General features: G+C 44.4%; 1 protein-coding gene across 1 annotated transcript in view; it reads right to left on the bottom strand.

Moving 5' to 3' along the window:
• Window positions 1-21083, bottom strand: part of PLEKHH2 (pleckstrin homology, MyTH4 and FERM domain containing H2) — a 245318-nt gene that overhangs the window by 98319 nt on the left and 125916 nt on the right. The window contains exons 4-7 of the mRNA XM_040351535.1: window positions 7932-8081; window positions 5757-5840; window positions 5013-5094; window positions 462-632 (exon numbers count right to left, since the gene is read on the bottom strand). Coding sequence (XP_040207469.1) covers window positions 462-632; window positions 5013-5094; window positions 5757-5840; window positions 7932-8081 — 487 coding nt within the window. The remainder of the gene's footprint in view (window positions 1-461; window positions 633-5012; window positions 5095-5756; window positions 5841-7931; window positions 8082-21083) is intronic.

The raw sequence follows: 21083 nt of genomic DNA, 5'->3' as shown, positions 1-21083 counted from the left end.
TGGTGTGTAGGCAAGACTGATGAAAGTCAGCTTCATCGGATATCTGATCCATCAGACCGTTTTCATCGGATGAACCGATCGTGTGTACAGGGCATAATAGTTTGTATGGGTCTTCTAAGACTGAAATGGCAGAAATAGGCTAACAGTCCAGTTCAAGAGACACTTTTATGGCCATTCTGAAAATTCCAGCATATAAACTTATGGCGGTTTATAGTTAGGTCCCACTAGGATAGCTAAGTTTGTTTTTGGATATTGAATACAGATTTAAAGCAATGAATTAGGTAATTTTATTAATTTAAAGAACAGAGTCTGCATACCGTATTCATCCATCAATGGATAAATTTATTGTCCTAGTAGTCTATTCTTGCCCTGTCAGACTACTCGCCCTGATGCAGTTCACTATAAGAGGGGCGAAAGTGAAAAGTTCGACAGGGAAGGTGCTTCAACAAACTTTTTTTTACCTTCAATAAGATCAGCAGATTCAATGGATGACTTGCTGTTTTCGTCTCTTTTGTGGTCCATCTGTGGGCTTTTTTCTCGATTTTGGAAGCTCCCAAATGTCAGGTTGCTGACACGCTGGCCCTCTGATTGCTTTGGGGTGGAGCAGACTGGGGATTTCTTACCTCTTGTATCTGGAAACAGAGATAAAGTAAGAGGGTTGAGTACTCGTATAAAAATTGTTTTTTGACAATACTCAGAAACAGAAAGTGTATAAAAAGGTAACTTTAGAAATGGGATGGTCCTTAGCAAGCTCTCCATAACTCTTATGCCCTGTAAACATGACCGGTTTTCCCATCGGAATAAACTCCAATGGTTTTTCCGACAGAGTTCAGACGGAATTCCGCTCAAGCTGTCTTGCATACACAAGGCCCGCCGTCAAGAACGCGGTGAAGTACAACACTACAACGAGCCGAGAAAAATTAAGTTCAATGCTACCGAGCATGCGTCGACTTGATTCTGAGCATGCATGGTTTTTAGCCTGCCGGGATTGCATCCAGACGAACCGAAATTACCATAGAATTTTTTTTCATCTGAAAAATTTAGAACATGTTCGCTATCTAATTCCGTCGGAATTTCCGACAGAAAAAGTCAGATGGGGCATACGGATGGAATTCCGCTCGTGTGAACAAGGCATAAAGGTGAATAGATTTTAGTTACTGCAGACCGGCTGGCTGATTTTTCTTGGGGGAAATAGTGATCTGCCACATCAGGTAATTTCACAGAATTGGTGAACTTTGCTCCTAATGCATGGTCAAGAGGATATACTGGCCTTCAACAGGGTAGCATAGGGCTACATTACATACCATATTTATGGGCGTATACCGCGCACTTTTTTCCCCTGAAAATAGGGGGAAAATCACGGGTGCGCGCTATACGCCGATAGTGTACCTTGGGCTCGGAGGGGAAGGAGGGGGACGAGCGCTGTCGAGTGCCGCCGCTGGAATTCACGAGCCGTCTCTCCTGTTTATTCGGCTCTAACGTCACACACACAGTCCCGCTTCCGCCATCGGCATTGGACCAGTGTTCTATCAATCACAGGAGCTATTCCAATACCGATGGCGGAGGTGGGGCTGTGTATGGGACTGCCGCCGAATGAACAGGATGGACAGGAGACGACGTCGGAGACGGTAATACGGTAATTAATGCATCTAGAAACAAATGCAGTTTGGTCATTTCTGATTATTCCTTCCACACAAGCAGTTGTGTTTAGACTTACATATGGCGAGGTGAGGCTGCAAATAGGCACATAGGCTGCATCTAGGCAAATCATAGACACATAGACTGGAGCATAGGCATAGGCTGCATTTAGGCTGGAGATGGGGCACATAGGCTGCATTTACCACAAAATGTAAAAAAAAAAAAATTCCTGAAACTTCCCTCTGAAATTGGGGTGCGTGTTATACGCCGGCGCGCGTTATACGCCGATAAATACGGTAGTCGGTAAGGTTCAATAAAGAAACCAGTCCATCCAGTTCAACCTGTGTGGGTGTGTGTGTTTATGTCAATAATAATTCCTATACCCCTGTATATTGTGCTCGCCAGAAGCCCATCCAATGGTTTTGTGGAACTATCAACACTGCCTGCTGATACCACCGCTTGTGGAAGGGAGTTCCACATCCTTAACCCTCTGACAGTAAAGAACCTACTACGCAGTTTAAGGTTTAACCGCTTCTCCTCCAATTTAAATGAGCATGTCTTTTTACGCCCTCTAAAACTGAATAGTTTTTTCCCTATGGTAAAATCACCATTAAGGTATTTCTATATCGCTATCATCTCCTCTCAAGTATCTCTTCTTTAGTGCACACTAAAAAATGTTGTTTCAGAATTTCTTTTACGTCTGAAAAATAAATGTATTTAGTTACTCCTGAAATTAGTTTTTATTTATTTTGCTTCGTTAAAAAATTAATTAGTCCGAAAATCCGAATTAATTAAGGTCGAATCTGTCATTGAAGGCTCATGGTTTCCGTCAAATGTTCTAAGAAGATTAGACGAAGCAGCTAAACTGTACGACGCCGCAATCGTACATTTCCGGGCGAATGTTCCCCCCACAAGCTATAGAAGAATTCTAATGTTGGATGACTAGTAATAATTTTATTTATTAATTATTATTACTAGTCAACCAACTTTAGAATTCTTCTATAGCCTATAGGCGGAGCATTTGACCGTAAATGTCCGCTCGTGGGGATCGTATGTTTTTAGCTGCTTTGTCGAATCTTCATGTCTCTATAATGTCGAATCTTTTCTCTCTATGTCGAATAATCTTGGACTAATAGAGTTAGGTTAGGCACATTCGACAGCAGGTTCGATAGACACAGATCGCTATTGTCACCATCATTTCAAATCTTCTATCTATATCGAACTGTTGTCGCAACAAAATGGAAATAAAGCATTTTTTATGTCTAGTCTTTCGGATTCTGCACGTTCATTATCGTTTGTTAAAACAAAGAAGTTTAAAGCTTGTAGTTCCTCATAATTGAGGTCCTCCAGTCCCCCGTTTAGCTTTGTTGCTCTTCTCTGGACTCTCTCCAGTTCCAGCACATCCTTCCTGACAACTGGATGACATACTCGTACACGTGCAGCCAGACCAGAATCTTGTAAAGTGGGATAATTATCATTTTATCTCTTTTGCCCTTTTTTAACAGAAATTCTTAGTTCTTGGTTTAAAGTGTATTCAAATATTTTTTCAACCTCATCCTTATCAAAAAGACTTCTCTTCTTAGAGCAGGCACCATTCCACTTGCATCCTTCCGTTTTCCTACCCTATCTCGATATCCCTCTTATCTCTGCTTGTGTCCTTTTTTTTAACCTTTCACTCCTACCTTACCCTTAATTCCCATACCTGTTCTTCATTTTCTACTGAGCCTTATGCTTAAAGTGGCACCTGTGCCCAAACTACCAACATTACCTTTTTAAATCAAGCCCTCACCTCAAGCCGCCCATCTCTGTAGATGAATGTACTGTGTAGTAATTTGTGCTCAAAGATCAAGACTCTGAATTCCGTTTAATTCCATTTATAACAGCTTAGAAGCCCCTGCTGTTTACCAATGTTCTTCTGCCAGAGAGAATTAAGGTAAAGGAGCTGTAAATTCAGAACCTCCATTTTGAAATGTGAAGTTTAATTTCTCCACAATGCCTTTAGCTACAGAGGTGAATGAGGGCTTGTTTGAAAGTGCTTGTTAAGAAAAAATTGTGTTTTATTGTGCATAGTCTGGGGACAGTTTTATTTTTTACACCATGAATTAATTATTCATGATTATAATATGTTTCCTTAGTACATATAACAATCTTGAATCATACTATATTCTGAGATAAGCCCAAAAATATGTAAGCAATGAACTCTCTCTGCTTGCTATGATTTGAAAGGTTATGACAGCATTGTCAGTGTTATCTTGTAAAGTTCTTTAAAGCCCTATTCTAGGTTAAAACTATTTCTTGCCCACCCCTCCTTCGCATCCACCTATAACTCATCCTACTCACCTAAATTCCCCCCTCAGGTCCCTCACCACAGCCAGTTCTGAAAGTGGAGGAACAGCAAATCAAGAGCACCAGATTGCTGTTCCCCTACTATCCTGAGAGGACCCTGCCTCTGGGCATTCAATAGGAAGTGTCCATGCAGGCACTGCATAGACACCAAAAGCAAAAAGTAAAAAGCAGATGAGAAGATTTGAAGCTGCAATGTCAAGTGACAGCCGCTTCATCTGGTATTAAACCCAAAATGTAATACATTGCAGCTTACCACTCATTAAATGCTGTGGCTGCATTCATTTTCTTTTTCTTTTGGCTTCTCCCCTCTGTTTTCACCTTCTGAACTGGCCAGTAACCCATCTCCTGTATTAGGGCACCACTACTCTGGATGAACGGGCACAGGGGGCACATTTGGACAGCAACATTGGCAGTCTAGGTGGAGGGGAGTGTTAGGCCTCGTACAGACGAGGGAACATGTCCGATGAAAGCGGTCCGCGGACCGTTTTCATCGGACATGTCCGCTCGGAGATTTCGGTCTGATGGCTGTACACACCATCAAACCGAAATCTCCGCGGACAGAGAACGTGGTGACGTAGACGACACCGACGTTCTCTATCGCACGAGTTCAATGCTTCCACGCATGCGTCGAATCAATTCGACGCAATGCGCGGGATTTCGGTCCGCTGGTTAGACGTACTAACCAGCGGACATGTCCAACGGACAGCTCTCCAGCGGACAAGTTGCTTAGCATGCTAAGAAACTTTAGTCCGCTGGAAATCTGTCCGCTAGCCTGTACACACGATCGGATCTGTCCTCTGAAACTGGTCCGCGGAACAGTTTCAGCGGACATGTCCGGTCGTGTGTACGAGGCCTTAGATGTACCAGCAGATTTACAGACACTAACAAATTAAAGCCAAACCTGATTGAGAATTTTGGAAAGGGAGGTCAAAATTATCTTGGAGTGGCTTTTTAATACAGTTTGGAAGAAAAAAAAGAACACTGCTGTGAAAAAAAAGCAGACATTACAGAGTATCCATGGTCTTTACCTTGTGTTCGAGTTCGCAGGGCAACTAATTCTTCGCTGTAGCTTTTGTTGATGAACCGGAGATTTTGATTTTCTATTTCCAGCTGGATAAAAATATGAGTTTTTACTCAACACATACACAAAATAAATTTAATAAATTGTAGCACTAAATGATGACTGTGTTCAAAAGGAAACAACAATAATCACATAAAGGGCAGACACAGTTTCTCATCTGGTCTTTAAAATATATGTAAACACTCACTTGCCGTAATGTATTTATGGTGGTGCAGCATTGTCATTGTAAGAAAACAAGGGTTTTAGGACCACAGGACACCCCACCCTCTATTCTATACACATAGAGCCCTACTTCTTTGCATGCCATAACCCTCACCTCTCCTGGGAGGGGCTAATTACAGGGTTGTGCTGGTCCAGCTCCTCTGCTCCTCCCTTCATCTCCTTACATAAACTCTTATGTAGCTGCAAGGGGAAGAGTGAAGGGGACTACTAAAGAGTGTCTCTTAAGTGACAGCTCTGAGACTGCTGGGGCTGTTGACATCACACCCAAAATGTTGGCGCCTAGGGTCAGGGTTTTTGGATGTCTACACAAGTTAGTCCTTTGCAGGTAAATAACATACATAAAATACATTAAATGTACTGTGTGTATAATGTTATGGGAAGTTCTTTGTTGAAAAGAATGGTCTGGGGACAGAGCCCCTATAATGAGTTTTTATTTGTTTATGATTATTATGTATCATCTCATCCATACCTCTCTCAATTTTCCTGTCACCCAGTCTTTAATTTTCCCAGCTTTGTCTTCTATCATCTTTGCTTCTTGTATTCGTATTTGCTTCTAGAAGGAAAAAAAATCGAAATAAAACTTTCTGCTGCAGAACCTTTGCATCCTGTCCTACACCGTAAGTAACTTTATGCAAAACTCCCACACAAGGATAAAACCAATAACCAGGGGCTAGGTCTACAAAAGATCTGGGGCTAGAGCCCATAGCAGCGAAGTAAAGAGTTGGACGATTGGGCGGGCATACACATGTATATAATATAAAATGTGTGTGCGTATATATATATATCGTTACATTTCTGAGTGTGGATCCCCTTACATTAAGGTCCCCAGAGAGCCCCCCCATTACATCAGGGCCCCCAGAGGACCACCCCATACATCAGGGTCCCCAGAGAGCCTCCCCCTACATCAGGGTCCCCAGAGAGCCTCCCCCTTACATCAGGGCCCCCAGAGAACCTCCCCATACATTAGGGTCCCAAGAGAGCCTACCCATACATCAGGTTCCCCAGAGAGCCTCCCCCTTACGTCAGGGCCCCCAGAGGACCTCCCCATACATCAGGGTCCCCAGAGAGCCTCCCCATACATCAGGGTCCCCAGAGAGCCTCCCCCTTACATCAGGGTCCCCAGAGACCCTCCCCCTTACATCAGGGTCCCTAGAGCGCCACCCCCTAGCGCAGAGGAGGAGGGAGGGAAATCCTCCTCCACTTTGAATGCTGAACAGGAAGTAAGTTGTGGCTGTGATGTCACTGGTTGCTAGACGCTAGGGGGCTCTAGCAACCAGTGCCCAAGAGTAGAGTCAGGTGGAGGCGGGGCAGAGCTGGAGCCAGTGCTACCATGGCTCAGTCCACCCCTGTCCCCTGCATTCTGGACCGGAACATACTGCACCCACCTGGTAAGAGACTCTGGGCTATGGGCCCCAGACTTGGGGCTATAGCCCCAATAGCCACCCCCCGATCGTGTGTACGGGCCTTAAGTCTGTAAACTTGGTGAACATTTTCACTGGCAAATTGCACATGTAGCGCCTGGTTACTTAAAAAGTACCGCTGCTAGTTAAATTTAGAGGGAGATCATAGTGTTAACTGACTCTGATCCAATTATTATGTTCAAAACTGGTCTCTGTCTCAGCTTGGCTGTGCTGTGGGCTGTCTATTGTTACAGGGGTGTAGTTCCTACCCCAGGGCGATGGGTGGCAGCAGTGGAGTCAAGTTTTGGGTGCTCTTCCCCAGCAGCCTATCAGGAGGGTTCAGCCTCGCTGTGCATGCTGGGGGAGGGTATTTATGGGGCAGACGCCATTAGTCTGGGTTCTTCATAATGCGGCACCCACCTTTAGGGTGACTGCGCATTAAGTCGCCCCAGCGAAATGGCCTTCCAGGCCGGGGTGCGCGTGCCAAGCAGTGTTCCTGGTTCCGGGACCATGTTGGTCCGGAACATTTGAGCTGTGGCAGGGAGCCCAGTGGTCGACTGGGTTCCCAATCCTGAAGATCCCAAGCGAGGTAGCTGTTCGGTGGGGAGTCTATCTGAGGAGAGCCATGAGAGGCTGGCGATCCAATAGGGTCTTGACAAATCCCCGGGGGTCGAGGTAGCCGGACACTGAGAGGCTGGTCACCTGTCAGTCGGTACCTGAAAACTATCTGAAGGAGATCCAGACGCAATTCTATCAAGGAGGATTATCTTCGTAATCACAATCACAGAGAGGGTCTGTGGCAGAGGCTTTCCCTGAGTCCATTTCAGGAGGGTCTGTGGCAGAGACTTTTCCTTCAAGTTCGAGCGATACTCTGGCTGCCAGGTCAGTGAGAGTGGGCCTGTCCAGGTATGCTCTACCCACTCTGGCTGGAGTGGCGGGGAATACAAAGCATTGTTGGGAGCAGGACTGTTTCCCTATTGTTGCGCCTGAGTCTGCTACTTCTTCTTTTACTTCACCTCTACTCTTCAACACAAGTTTTAAAGTTTTTACCAGGCTGGGTAATAAAGAGTACAGAAAAAGACACCTGTCGTGGACATTCCGTTACTGCTATATGCACCATACACCCCTAAGACGGCGGAGGAGCCATGAGGTAACATGCCACCCAAAACAAACCAGCAGCTCCTTCTGGGGCAGTGCTACAGAGACCACTGACCGAGAAAAATGCAGCAGAAACCCAATGTCACCTGTTCTTCAAGCTCTTGTTCCAGACACTGGATGAGTTCATCCTTCTCCTGCACTAAGACTTCCAGTTCTTGGCTCTTCTTGTACCACCTCATCTCAGATTCGCTGGTCTGCACATTGGCCTCTCTCAGCTTTTCTTCCATGATTTGGACCTAAAATAACGAGAATATATGAGTAACGAGAATCCAAACAACGATTTAAGTTTAAACTGACCACAACCAGCTTTATAGAATTTTCCCCCCATTTAAGGTACATAGACAGCATTTCCAACATACCAATAACTCACAGCTACCTACAGAAAAAAAAAAAAAGCAAAAATTCATGTGGACAGCATGCCCAAGAAGGAGTCAGGCCTCGTACACACGACCGAGAAACTCGATGGGCGAAATACATCGAGTTCCTCGTCGAGTTCCTTGTGAAGCCGCCAAGGATCTCGGTGAGCCAAATTTTCCCATTCCCGTCAAGGAAATAGAGAACATGCTCTCTTTTTGGCTCGTCGAGTTTCTCGACAGTTTCCTCGACGAAAGTGTACACATGGTTTCCTCGGCAAAAAAATATCTCCCAGCAAGTTTCTTGCTGGTTTTTGCCGAGAAACTCGGTCGTGTGTACGAGGCCTTAGACAAGTGAGCAGGAGAACCAAGCTGGAGTTCAGAGTTTTCTAGTAGTTGTAAAATACATACAAGGGAAGACCTGTACCCCAAAAAACAAAAAACAAATTAATATTTTGTGATCAGGTGGGTGATTAAAAATGAATAATGACAAGATAACAAATTATCAAGGACATCAAAAAACTCACAAAGTTACTGATCTAAAGTGCAAAAAATACAAAAAAACTTAGGGCCAGATTCACAGAAGAGATACGACGGCGTATCTCCTGATACGCCGTCGTATCTCTGTGTTCCGGCCGTCCTAGCTATGCGACTGATTCATAGAATCAGTTATGCATAGATAGCCAGAAGATCCGACAGGTGTAATTGAATTACACTGTCGGATCTAAAGGATGCAATTCTAGGCCGGCCGCTAGGTGGCGAGGCCATTGCGGTCGGCGTAGAATATGCAAATGACTAGTTACGGCGATTCCCGAATGTCCGCGCTGCCCGTCGATCTAACTTTACGTCGTTTCCGTCGAGTTACGCCCCGTAAAATTAGGGCTGAGCCCTAGTTGTTCTAAGCCATGTTAAGTATGGCCGTCGTTCCCGCGTCTAAATTTAAAAAACCACGTCCTTTGCGTAAGTTGTCCGTGAATGGCGCTGGACGCCATTTACGTTAACGTCTAAACAAATGATGTCCGTGCCACGTCATTTAGCGCAATGCACGTCGGGTAATTTACCCGACGGAGCATGCGCAGTACGTTCGGCGCGGGAACGCGGCTAATTTAAATGGTGCCCGCCCCATTTGAATTGGGCGGGCTTGCGCCGAGCGCATTTACGTTACACCGCCGCAAGTTTACAGGTAAGAGTTTTGGGAATCAGGCACTTACGCTGTAAACCTGCGGCGGTGTAACGTAAATCAGATATGTTACGCTGCCGTGGAGCAACGTAATTGTATCTGAATCTGGCCCTTAATGTATTAAGAAAAATGTCCCAATAAGGTTTTTAACCCATCAGATATAAGTGCTAAAGAAAAAAATGTAAATATATAGACAAAAAAATAAATTTATCATTAAAATTATTTATTTTTGTTTCTATATTCACATGTTTTCTTTAGCACTTATATCTGATGGGTTAAAAACCTTATTGGGACGTTTTTGCTTAATACATTAAGTTTTTTGTATTTTTTTGCACTTTAGATCAGTAACTTTATGAGTTTTTTGATGTACTTGATCATTTGTTATCTTGTTATTATTAATTTTTAATCACCCACCTGATCACAAAATATTAATTAATTCATACATTTTTTGTTTTTTTGGTACATATTAATTAATTATTAGTTGTACATTTTTTTAAAAGTTTGATTATTCACTCACTTCATTAAGTTTTATTTATTTTTTTGCGCATCTTTTTTGTGTATATAGATTGTTCATGAATTAAGTATTTAATTCTCAGGCCCCGTACACACGACCGGTCCATCCGATGAGAATGGTCCGACGGTTCACCGCTGAAGCAGACTGATGGTCTGATGTGCGTACACACCATCAGTCCAAAAAACGATCGGGTCAGAACGCGGTGACGTAAAACACACGACGTGCTGAAAAAGACGAAGTTCAATGCTTCCAAGCATGCGTTGACTTGATTCTGAGCATGCGCGGGTTTTGAACCAATGCTTTTGTGTACTAACCATCGGTTTTGATCGATGGTCAGCCGTCCATCGGTTCGATTTGAAAGCAAGTTCTCTCATTTTTGTCCAAAGGACAACAGACTGATGGGCCGTACACACGGTCGGTTTGGACCGATGAAACTGAACTTCGGTCCGTTTTCATCTGTTTGGACCGGTCGTGTGTACGCGGCCTCAGAGATTGCAGCACTAACATACTTACAGGTAATATCATTTATCACTTTTATTATTTAGGGCTTTGGGTAAGCGCAGAATGAACTAAACCATATACTGTACCCCAACCTGGAGTGATTCTACAAGGAGAGAGATTCACACAATAGCATGCCCAAAGCTATGAAGATCAACAATCTGCTGTGTAATCTGCTGATCATGGAAGATTTTTTTAAATCCATCTTCATCAGTAAGACCCCACTATAGCGAGTCATACCTTACCTATCCTTGGTGGACACACCATTTTTGGGGGGAATACCATACAGTACCAGCTTTACCTCTTAGTGAGACTCTATTACAGTGAGCCATACCTTTCATATCCTATCAAGCTTTCTGTATGCAAAAGGGTTACCATACAACACCACCACTCATCTCCATTATGAATGAATGAATGACTTGTATAGCGCAACGCATGCGAACTGAATCGCCTCTGGCCTCTACCTCTATTATCTCTTGTTTGGAAAGGTTGGTGGCTCTCATAGCTCCCAACTGTCCCTGATTTCAAAGGAACTGTCCCTGATTTGGAGCAATGTCCCTCTGTCCCTCTTTCCCCCCTCAGTTGTCCCTCATTTTGATCTGATCTATATAATTGTATATAAAATGCACTTTTTATCTTTCAAAAAGTGTTTCCCAGTGCTAAACCTTTCATCCAATTTCTAAATTGCTGCATTTGTACTTTTATAAAAGCCAATTCAAAGGAATAGTAGTGGTAAAAATAAGTCCTTGTGGATTTAATGAAACTTTTTTTGAGTTAATTCTCCTTTAAGGGGGTGTGGCAGAGGGCGTGTCATATGCCTAAATACGTTTGTTAGTAGGTGTCCCTCATTCCCATCTCAAAATGTTTGGAGGTATGAGCTCTTATTAACAGAACTGGCATAACAGCTGTAATTCTTTACAATTCCTAACCTGACCTACCCTACTTTGTTCCACTGTCATGTGCTTGTATTGTCCCTAGTACTTAAATTATGCAAGACCTGTATTAAATAATTTAGAACAAAAGATGCCAAACTGTTGCTATGGTTGAGGCCTAGCATGCAGAATAGAGCTGCACGATTTATCACGGAGAGAATCACGATCTCGATTCTTCCCGCCCGCAATCTCCCCGCGGGATGACCCGCGATTCTTCTGTTTCACAGCTGGTTCCACGTAACCAGCGTGGAACGCAAATGGCGCCGATATCGGAACCGACGTCAGCAGCCTGCGCCACTGGATGGATGCCTGGGCTTCTCTTGCAGATCTGTACAACTGTAGTGTGTATCCATGCGCCACCCAGTGGTTGCCGGCGGTACTGCTTCTGATTTATTAATCTTTCTCACAGTTCTGTTCAACTGTGTGTATCCATGCGCCACCCAATGGTTGCTGGCGGTACTGCTTCTGATGTATAAAAAAGAGACCAGTGATATGTCTATAATGTCAAAGGCGATATAACTCCTATGAAAAAAGCAGAATCAAAGTTTGATTCTGCTTTTTTCATAGGAGTTATATGCAGCTCTGGCATTCAGTTTTTGAGAATCGTGATCTTTAGTCTAAGTAAAAGAATCGTGATTCTCATTTTGACCAGAATCGTGCAGCTCTAATGCAGAACCATGAAACTGCCTGAAGAGCTGATAAAAAGGCACACACAGACCGTTCATTAGCACACATACCAGAATGCCACTAAGAATAATAATAGTAGATCATAGATCTGTTGGACTAACATTGAAAACAAGACAGAATAGTTACTAAAAATGGAGAGTTCAAACTCTGGTGCAGCTCTGCATAGAAACCAATCAGCTTACAGGTTTTATTTTTAAAGCTTATTGAACAAACCAAAATTAGAAGCTGATTGGCTACCATGCACAGCAGCACCAGATTTTGCACTCTCTCAAAGTCTAAGTGACATAAAGGCGTCTTAAGTATTTTAAAGGTCTTATCCATTTCCATTTCTTCTACTGATTTATCATCATTCCAAAAATAAGTAATATGTATTCTGCTTTGCATGTGCTGTGATCAAACTAGATGGTGCAGAACGGCGACTGATTAATGCACCGAGGAGCTCCAAATCGGTAGTAGCAGCTATAATCATAATACATCTGTAGTTTTGGCTACACTATTTCTCTTGAAGGCCATATGAAAAATGCTTAGCACCATGGCCAACAGCAAACAAATCCCTGATTTATTGGTGAACAGAAGCCGTGACAAGTAGAATTCCTCTACTCCTTTGGACCACTGCCAGAGGGCCATTAAATATCCTTGAAAGCCTTGTATTTATTTAGTGGAATCTCATAGTAGTAAAACTAAATATATCCTTTTAAAGTCAAAATGAAGGGCCCTTCCATCTGTTCTCTGTGTCCTCTGACATTCCTAAAACATACACCTAATTGTTTATCTGTGGAGAATAAAAGTTTGAAGAGTTTAAATAGGTGGCAAGTCCAACACTGGCAAGGCAATAACGTGAACCTGACACCTCAACGCAGTGGTCATTGTGTAGGTTTTTTTTTCAACATATTGGTTCTTTAGGAATGAAAGACATAACTGAAATATAAAGTACTTAGTTACGTCAACCTTGGGGAATGTCTGAGCTGTACTGCCGACTTAGCTTAAAGAAGGGCTATTTTCCCCAAAAGTGACGTATAAAGAGCAGCTCAGTAGATGATGGCCTTTCTGCAGCAAGATGATGATGATGGAATTGCTGCAGCAAGATGATGATGATGGTGATGATGGAATTGCTGCAGCAAGATGATGATGATGGTGATGATGGAATTGCTGGAGCAAGATGATGATGGTGATGATGGAATTGCTGGAGCAAGATGATGATGATGATGGTGATGATGGAATTGCTGGAGCAAGATGATGATGATGGTGATGATGGAATTGCTGGAGCAAGATGATGATGGTGATGATGGAATTGCTGGAGCAAGATGATGATGGTGATAATGGAAATGCTGCAGCAAGATGATGATGATGATGATGATGATGATGGAATTGCTGCAGCAAGATCATGATGGTGATGACGGAATTGCTGGAGCAAGATGATGATGATGGAATTGCTGGAGCAAGATAATGATGTTGATGATGGAATTGCTGGAGCAAGATGATGATGGTGATAATGGAAATGCTGCAGCAAGATGATGATGATGATGATGGAATTGCTGCAGCAAGATCATGATGGTGATGATGGAATTGCTGGAACAAGATGATGATGATGGAACTGCTGGAGCAAGATAATGATGGTGATAATGGAAATGCTGCAGCAAGATGATGATGGAATTGCTGCAGAAAGATCATGATGGTGATGATGGAAATGCTGCAGCAAGATGATGATGATGGAATTGCTGCAGCAAGATGATGATGATGATGGAATTGCTGGAGCAAGATGATGGTAATTATGGAATTGCTGCCGCAAGATGATGGTAATTATGGAATTGCTGCAGCAAGATGATGATGATGATGGAATTGCTGCAGCAAGATCATGATGGTGATGACGGAATTGCTGGAGCAAAATGATGATGATGGAATTGCTGGAGCAAGATAATGATGTTGATGATGGAATTGCTGGAGCAAGATGATGATGGTGATAATGGAAATGCTGCAGCAAGATGATGATGATGATGATGATGGAATTGCTGCAGCAAGATCATGATGGTGATGATGGAATTGCTGGAGCAAGATGATGATGATGGAACTGCTGGAGCAAGATAATGATGGTGATAATGGAAATGCTGCCGCAAGATGATGGTAATTATGGAATTGCTGCAGCAAGATGATGATGATGATGGAATTGCTGCAGCAAGATCATGATGGTGATGACGGAATTGCTGGAGCAAGATGATGATGATGGAATTGCTGGAGCAAGATAATGATGTTGATGATGGAATTGCTGGAGCAAGATGATGATGGTGATAATGGAAATGCTGCAGCAAGATGATGATGATGATGATGATGGAATTGCTGCAGCAAGATCATGATGGTGATGATGGAATTGCTGGAGCAAGATGATGATGATGGAACTGCTGGAGCAAGATAATGATGGTGATAATGGAAATGCTGCAGCAAGATGATGATGGAATTGCTGCAGCAAGATCATGATGGCGATGATGGAAATGCTGCAGCAAGATGATGATGATGGAATTGCTGCAGCAAGATGATGATGATGGAATTGCTGGAGCAAGATGATGATGATGATGGAATTGCTGGAGCAAGATGATGATGATGGAATTGCTGGAGCAAGATGATGGTAATTATGGAATTGCTGGAGCAAGATGATGATGGTAATTATGGAATTGCTGCAGCAAGATGAGGATGATGATGGAATTTTTGCAGGAAGATGATGATGATGATGATGGAATTTTTGCAGGAAGATGATGATGATGATGGAATTGCTGCAGCAAGATGATGATGATGATGGCCTTGTTGCAGCAGAATCCAGGGACAGTTTGTGATTAGGAGCTTAGAAATATGAGCTTAGATGTAGGAGGTTGGTCTTAGATAGAAGTTAAGGAAGAAAACACATTTTTGTAAGTAAATTTTTACAGGGTTTAGGTTTGTTTTTCCTTTTTTCAAATGAAATTGGAAATGGCCAGGATAGTTACTGTAAACAAAAAAAAACTTCCATTTGTGCAGTAAAGAGATCATATAAATGCTATGGCGTCACGCCCTTGCTGGCCAACGGACTGTAGAATCTTGCTTGTGAGTGAAGGAACAGCAATGGAGCAACACCTCAGTGGTTCAGCCAGTAGAATGTTCTCACTACACTCATTATTATTATACAGGATTGATATAGTTCCAACAGTTTGCTCAGTGCTTTACAATATAAAGGGGGACAGTGCAATTACAATACAGTTCAATACAGAAGAAATAGGAGGGCTCTCAAGAAGCTCCCATTTGAACCAATGCAATCCGGTACCACAATTCGCATAGCGCTGTGCAGTACAATGTGGTGTCATTCGTTTTGAATGACATCCCTACACACTAATACAATGCACCCCCAACACAAACACACCCATGATACAGTGCACCACAACACACAATAACATACTACTACTCATTACGGTATGCTGCATCAGAAAAAAAAATGCATGGCCAATTTTCACTTGTGGTGTGTTGGCAGCCCGTTTAGATTAATAGCCTGCCTTAGCAAAATGCCCCATAATGCATGAGAAGTGTGTTAATATTCTGTATGTTTCTTAACACACCACAACGATGTGTACAGTGCCTTGTTTTTCATTTATACCACTTAAAATTTTCCACATATTCGCGGGCGCCCTTTGGCGCTGGCGGCCCGCGAGGGGCTCCCGAGGGTAAGGTAGCAATGTTTTTAATGCGATGTGTTCTGTTGATGTGTAATTCTATGCATTGCGTGCACTGTGTGTACTACTGTATGCTTGTCGGCCCGCGCGGCCTTGTCCCTGTTTTACAAAAAAAAATGTTTTGTCATGTTACAACCAAAAATGTAAATGTATTTTATTGTGATTTTATGTGATAGACCAACACAAAGTGGCACATAAGTGTATAGTGGAAGGAAAATTATATATGGTTTTCCAAGTTTTTTTACAAATAAATATGTGAAAAGTGGGGCGCATATTTGTATTTGGGTCAATACTTTGTGGAACCACCTTTGCTGCAATTACGGCTGCAAGTCTTTTTGGGTTCCTACCAGCTTGGCACATCAAGAGAGGGACATTTTTGCCCATTCTTCTTTGCAAATTAGCTCAAGTTAGCTGTCAGATTGGATAGAGAGTGTCTGTGAACAGCATTTTTCAAGTCTTGCCACAGATTCTCAATTGGATTTAGGTCTGAACTTCGACTGGGCCATTCTAACCCATGAATATGCCTTAATCTAAACCAGTGATGGCGAACCTTGGCACCCCAGATGTTTTGGAACTACATTTCCCATGATGCTCAACTACATGTATGAGCATCATGGGAAATGTAGTTCGAAAACATCTGGGGCGCCAAGGTTCGCCATCACTGATCTAAACCATTCCATTGAAGCTCTGGCTGTATGTTTAGGGTCGTTGTCCTGCTGGAAGGTGAACCTCCACCCAGTCTCAAGTCTTTTGCAGACTCTTACAGGTTTTCTTCTAATGTTGCCCTTGCACTGCAAATGGGACTTCTTATGGCTTTCTTTCAACAGTGGCTTTCTTCTTGCTAATCTTCCATAAAGGCCAGATTTATGGAGTGCACGACTTATAGTTGTCCTGAGGGCAGATTCTTCCACCTGAGAGTTACCATGGGCCACTTGGCTGCTTTTCTGATTAATGCTCTCCTTGCCCGTCCTCTCAGTTTAGGTGGACGGCCAAGTCTTGGTAGGTTTGCAGTTGTGCCATACTCTTTCAATTTTCGGATGATGGATTGAACAGAGCTCTGTGAGGCCCCGTACACACGTCCGAGGAACTCGACGGGCAAAACACATCGTTTTGCCCGTCGAGTTCCTTGTGAAGCCGCCGAGGATCTCGGCGAGCCAAAATTTCCCATTGAACAACGAGGAAATAAAGAACATGTTCTCTATTTCCTCGCCGAGGTCCTCGTCGGCCGAAAGTGTACACACGGCCGGGTTTCTCGGCAGAATTCAGCACTGACCGAGTTTCTGGCTGAATTCTGCCGAGAAACTCGGTGGTGTGTACGGGGCCTGAGATGTTCAGAGCTTGGGATATTTTGTTATACCCTAATCCTGCTTTAAACTTCTCCACAACTTTATCCCTGACCTGTCTGGTGTGTTCCTTGGCCTTCATAATGCTGGTCGTTCACTAAGGTTCTCTAACAAACCTCTAAGGGCTTCACAAAACAGCTGTATTTATACTGAGATTAAATTACACACAGGTGGACTCTGTTTACTAATTAGGTGACTTCTAAAGGCAATTAGTTCCTCTATATTTTAGTTAGGGGTATCAGAGTAAAGGGGGCTGAATACAAATGCACACCACACTTTTCAGATATTTGCAAAAATATTTGGAAACCATTTATCAATTGCCTTCCACTTCACAATTATGTGCCACTTTGTGTTGGTCTATCACATAAAATCCCAATAGAATACTATTACGTTTTTGACTGTAACATGACAAAATGTGGAAAATTTCAAGGGGTATGAATACATTTTCAAGGCGCCGCACTGTATGTATCGTTATGGGTCATTCTTGATTCTATTGCAGGTTAGTTGATCGGCAGGATTGCTAATGTATGATGGCTTATTCTTTTAGTGGAGTGGTACCCTTAGGGCCCTTTTAGTGGAGTGGTACCCCTTAGGGATCGCTCCGTTGATCCCCGCTGAGCCGGCGGATGACAGGGCGGTCCCCGCACACTGTGCAGGGACCGCCCTGTCTTTTCTCCGCTCTCCCCTATGGGGGGATCGGATGAACACGGACCGTCTGAGTCATACCAGGTGACTCAGTGTTGCAATCTCCTCATAGCTTCCTTTGTACATCGTCTCAGCGTTGCCGTGTAGCCACGTCCGACACGTTTCATCACTTCAAATATCGTCACAGGTGGCCCCTAGCAGTCGCACATCCAAGATGTCCTAGAGAGGTGAAGAGAGTGGCAACCTCAGCCTGGACTCCAACCAGGCCATGCCCCCAACCCGTTTCGATCTGTCCCCCCGGATGACTCATGACTAAGCTCTGGGGGTGGAGTGAAACATGTTGGGGGACGTGGCCTGGTTGGTGTCCAGGCTGAGGTTGACACTCTCTTCACCTCTCTAGGACATCTTGGATGTGCGACTCCTAGGGGCCACCCTTTTCTCTTTTGTATCAAAAGACACGCTGGTAGGTAGATTGGCCCTAGTATGTGTACAGTATGTATGAATGTGAGTTAGGGTTCTTAGATTGCAAGCTCCTTGAGGGCAGGGACTGATGTGAATGTATAACATATATGTAAAGCGCTGTGTAAATCGAGTACCTGAAATAAATAAACAGCTGGTGGGCCACAGATTGAGCACACATGCTGTAGAGTAAATTTTCTCTTTAAGAAATGAAACCCCTATGATGATGGTGCTGCCTGTGTTCCCATTGACCCCCTCTAGTGTCAGTGATTTCTTGTACATCACCAGGACTTAAAATGAGAGAAATCTCTGCAGTGGGACCAGAGATAACAATAAAAACCTGACAGAGCTTCCCATTCTTCAGGTTTATTTTAAAAAGACAACAACATATTTTGGCTAAAGTTAGCCTTCAATGAAAAGGTTGTCTTGAAATCACAATTCCAATATCTCCTATTACCCAGGTTAACCAGAATCCATTTAATCCAAAGCTCATGCAAAGTCTATGGAAAGTTTAGGACAAAGTTTTCAAACTATTACCAACATACAGACGGCTTAACCACATTCTCTCACTGCAGTCATGTGAAATAACTGTTAAATATTCCATACTGACTACACAGCGATTACAGAAGGTTTCCATTTGACTGCTTTTCATTTAGTGGGAATTCAGCTTGTCCATAGGGAAGATCATTGCCCCTTTAAATGAAAACATTCACAAAGTGACTTTGGAGTTCTTTCCAGCTGATTTGCATGATCCCACGCACTGTTCGGGATCCCACACACTGTCCGGGATCCCACACACTGTCCGGGATCCTACTCACTGTCCGGGATCCCACTCACTGTCCGGGATCCCACTCACTGTCCGGGATCCCACTCACTGTCTGGGATCCCACGCACTGTTCGGGATCCCACGCACTGTTCGGGATCCCGCGCACTGTCTGGGATCCCACGCACTGTCCGGGATCCCACTCACAGTCCGGGATCCCACTCACAGTCTGGGATCCCACTCACTGTCCGGGATCCCACTCACTACCCGGGATGCCACTCACTACCCCGGATGCCACTCACTGTCTGGGATCCCACACACTGCCCGGGATTACATTCACTGTCTGGGATGCCACTCACTGTCCGGGATCCCACTCACTGTCCGGTATCCCATTCACTGTTCAGGATCCCACTCACTGTCCGGGATCCCACTTACTGTCTGGGGATCCCACTTACTGTCTGGGGATCCCACTCACTGCTCGGGATCCCACTCACTGCCTGGGATCCCCCTCACTGCCCGGGATCCCACTCACTGCCCGGGATCCCATTCACTACCCAGGATCCCACTCACTGTCTGGGATCCCACACACTGCCCGGGATTACATTCACTGTCTGGGATTACATTCACTGTCTGGGATGCCACTCACTGTCCGGTATCCCACTCACTGTGCGGTATCCCATTCACTGTTTAGGATCCCACTCACTGTCCGGGATCCCACTTATTGTCTGGGGATCCCACTCACTGCTCGGGATCCCACTCACTGCCCGGGATCCCCCTCACTGCCTGGTATACCCCTCACTGCCCGGGATCCCATTAACTGTCTGGGATCCCACTCACTACCCAGGATCCCACTCACTGCCCGGGATTCCACTCACTGCCCGGGATGCCACTCACTGTCTGGGATCCCACTCACTGTCTGGGATCCCACTCACTGCCCGGGATCCCACTCACTGTCTGGGATCCCATTCACTGCCCGGGATCCCACTCACTGCCCGGGATCCCATTCACTGTCTGGGATCCCACTCACTGCCCGGGGATCCCACTCACTGCCCGGGATCCCATTCACTGTCTGGGATCCCACTCACTGCCTGGGATCCCACTCACTGCCCGGGATCCCACTCACTGCCCGGGATCCCACTCACTGCCCAGGATCCCACTCACTGCCCGGGATCCCATTCACTGTCTGGGATCCCACTCACTGCCCGGGATCCCACTCACTGCCCGGGATGCCACTCACTGCCCGGGATCCCACTCACTGCCCGGGATGCCACTCACTGTCCAGGTTTAGAACGAGGTGAGAAGGTTTCTTCATTAACGCAGAGATAGTAAACAGGTGACACACTTGGAACAATTTTACATTTAAACCTTAACTCCGGCCCACACAATCATTAAGTAAAAAGTTATTTTCTACTCAAAAAATAATGCATAGGTACATTACACTGACTGGCCACTTTATTAGGTACACCTGTTCAATTGCTTGGTAACACAAATTACTAATCAGCCAATCACATGGCAGGAACTCAATGCATTTAGGCATCTAGACGTGGTGAAGAGGACTGCGATTTTTTTTGTGACTGTAACATTATGGCGGAACACATTGGACACTTTTGACACTATTTTGGGACCATTGTCATTTATACAGCGATAAGTGCTATAAAAAATGCACTGATTACTGTGTAAATGACACTGGCAGGGAAGGGGTTAACCACTATGGGGCGAGGAAGGGGTTAAGTGTGTCCTAGGGAGTGACTGTGTGGGGGCTGAGCTACCAGTGACACGACAGTGCTCCCCTGCTCCTGTACGTTGCTTTGTGCAGCCGTGCCATTCTGCCGACGTATATGTACTGGCGGCGGTCAGCAAGTGGTTAAAACAGCCTGTAAGCAAAATCTCAGCCGACCCCCTACACCCTGCCCCCTTTGAAAGCCTTAGCAGGGCTCATCCCTTAACCTCGGGGTTTAATATCATTAATCTATTCCTCCATTATTACCTCCAAAAAAAGCCAATACGACCCGATCACCTCCAATGGGAAAGGGAACTTGGAAAACAGTTAGACCCGGAGGACTGGCAGGCCATGACTTTAACAATCTCTAAATGCTTTAAAGAACGTTCTCTTTTTGGAAAATGCCTACAAGGTACTATACAGGTGATATTACACACCATTTGAATAGAGAG

The sequence above is a fragment of the Rana temporaria genome, chromosome 4, assembly GCF_905171775.1.
Source record: "Rana temporaria chromosome 4, aRanTem1.1, whole genome shotgun sequence".
NCBI lineage: Eukaryota > Metazoa > Chordata > Amphibia > Anura > Ranidae > Rana > Rana temporaria.
Note: the sequence above shows the minus strand (reverse complement) of the source record. Positions and strands in the feature narration are given on the sequence as shown.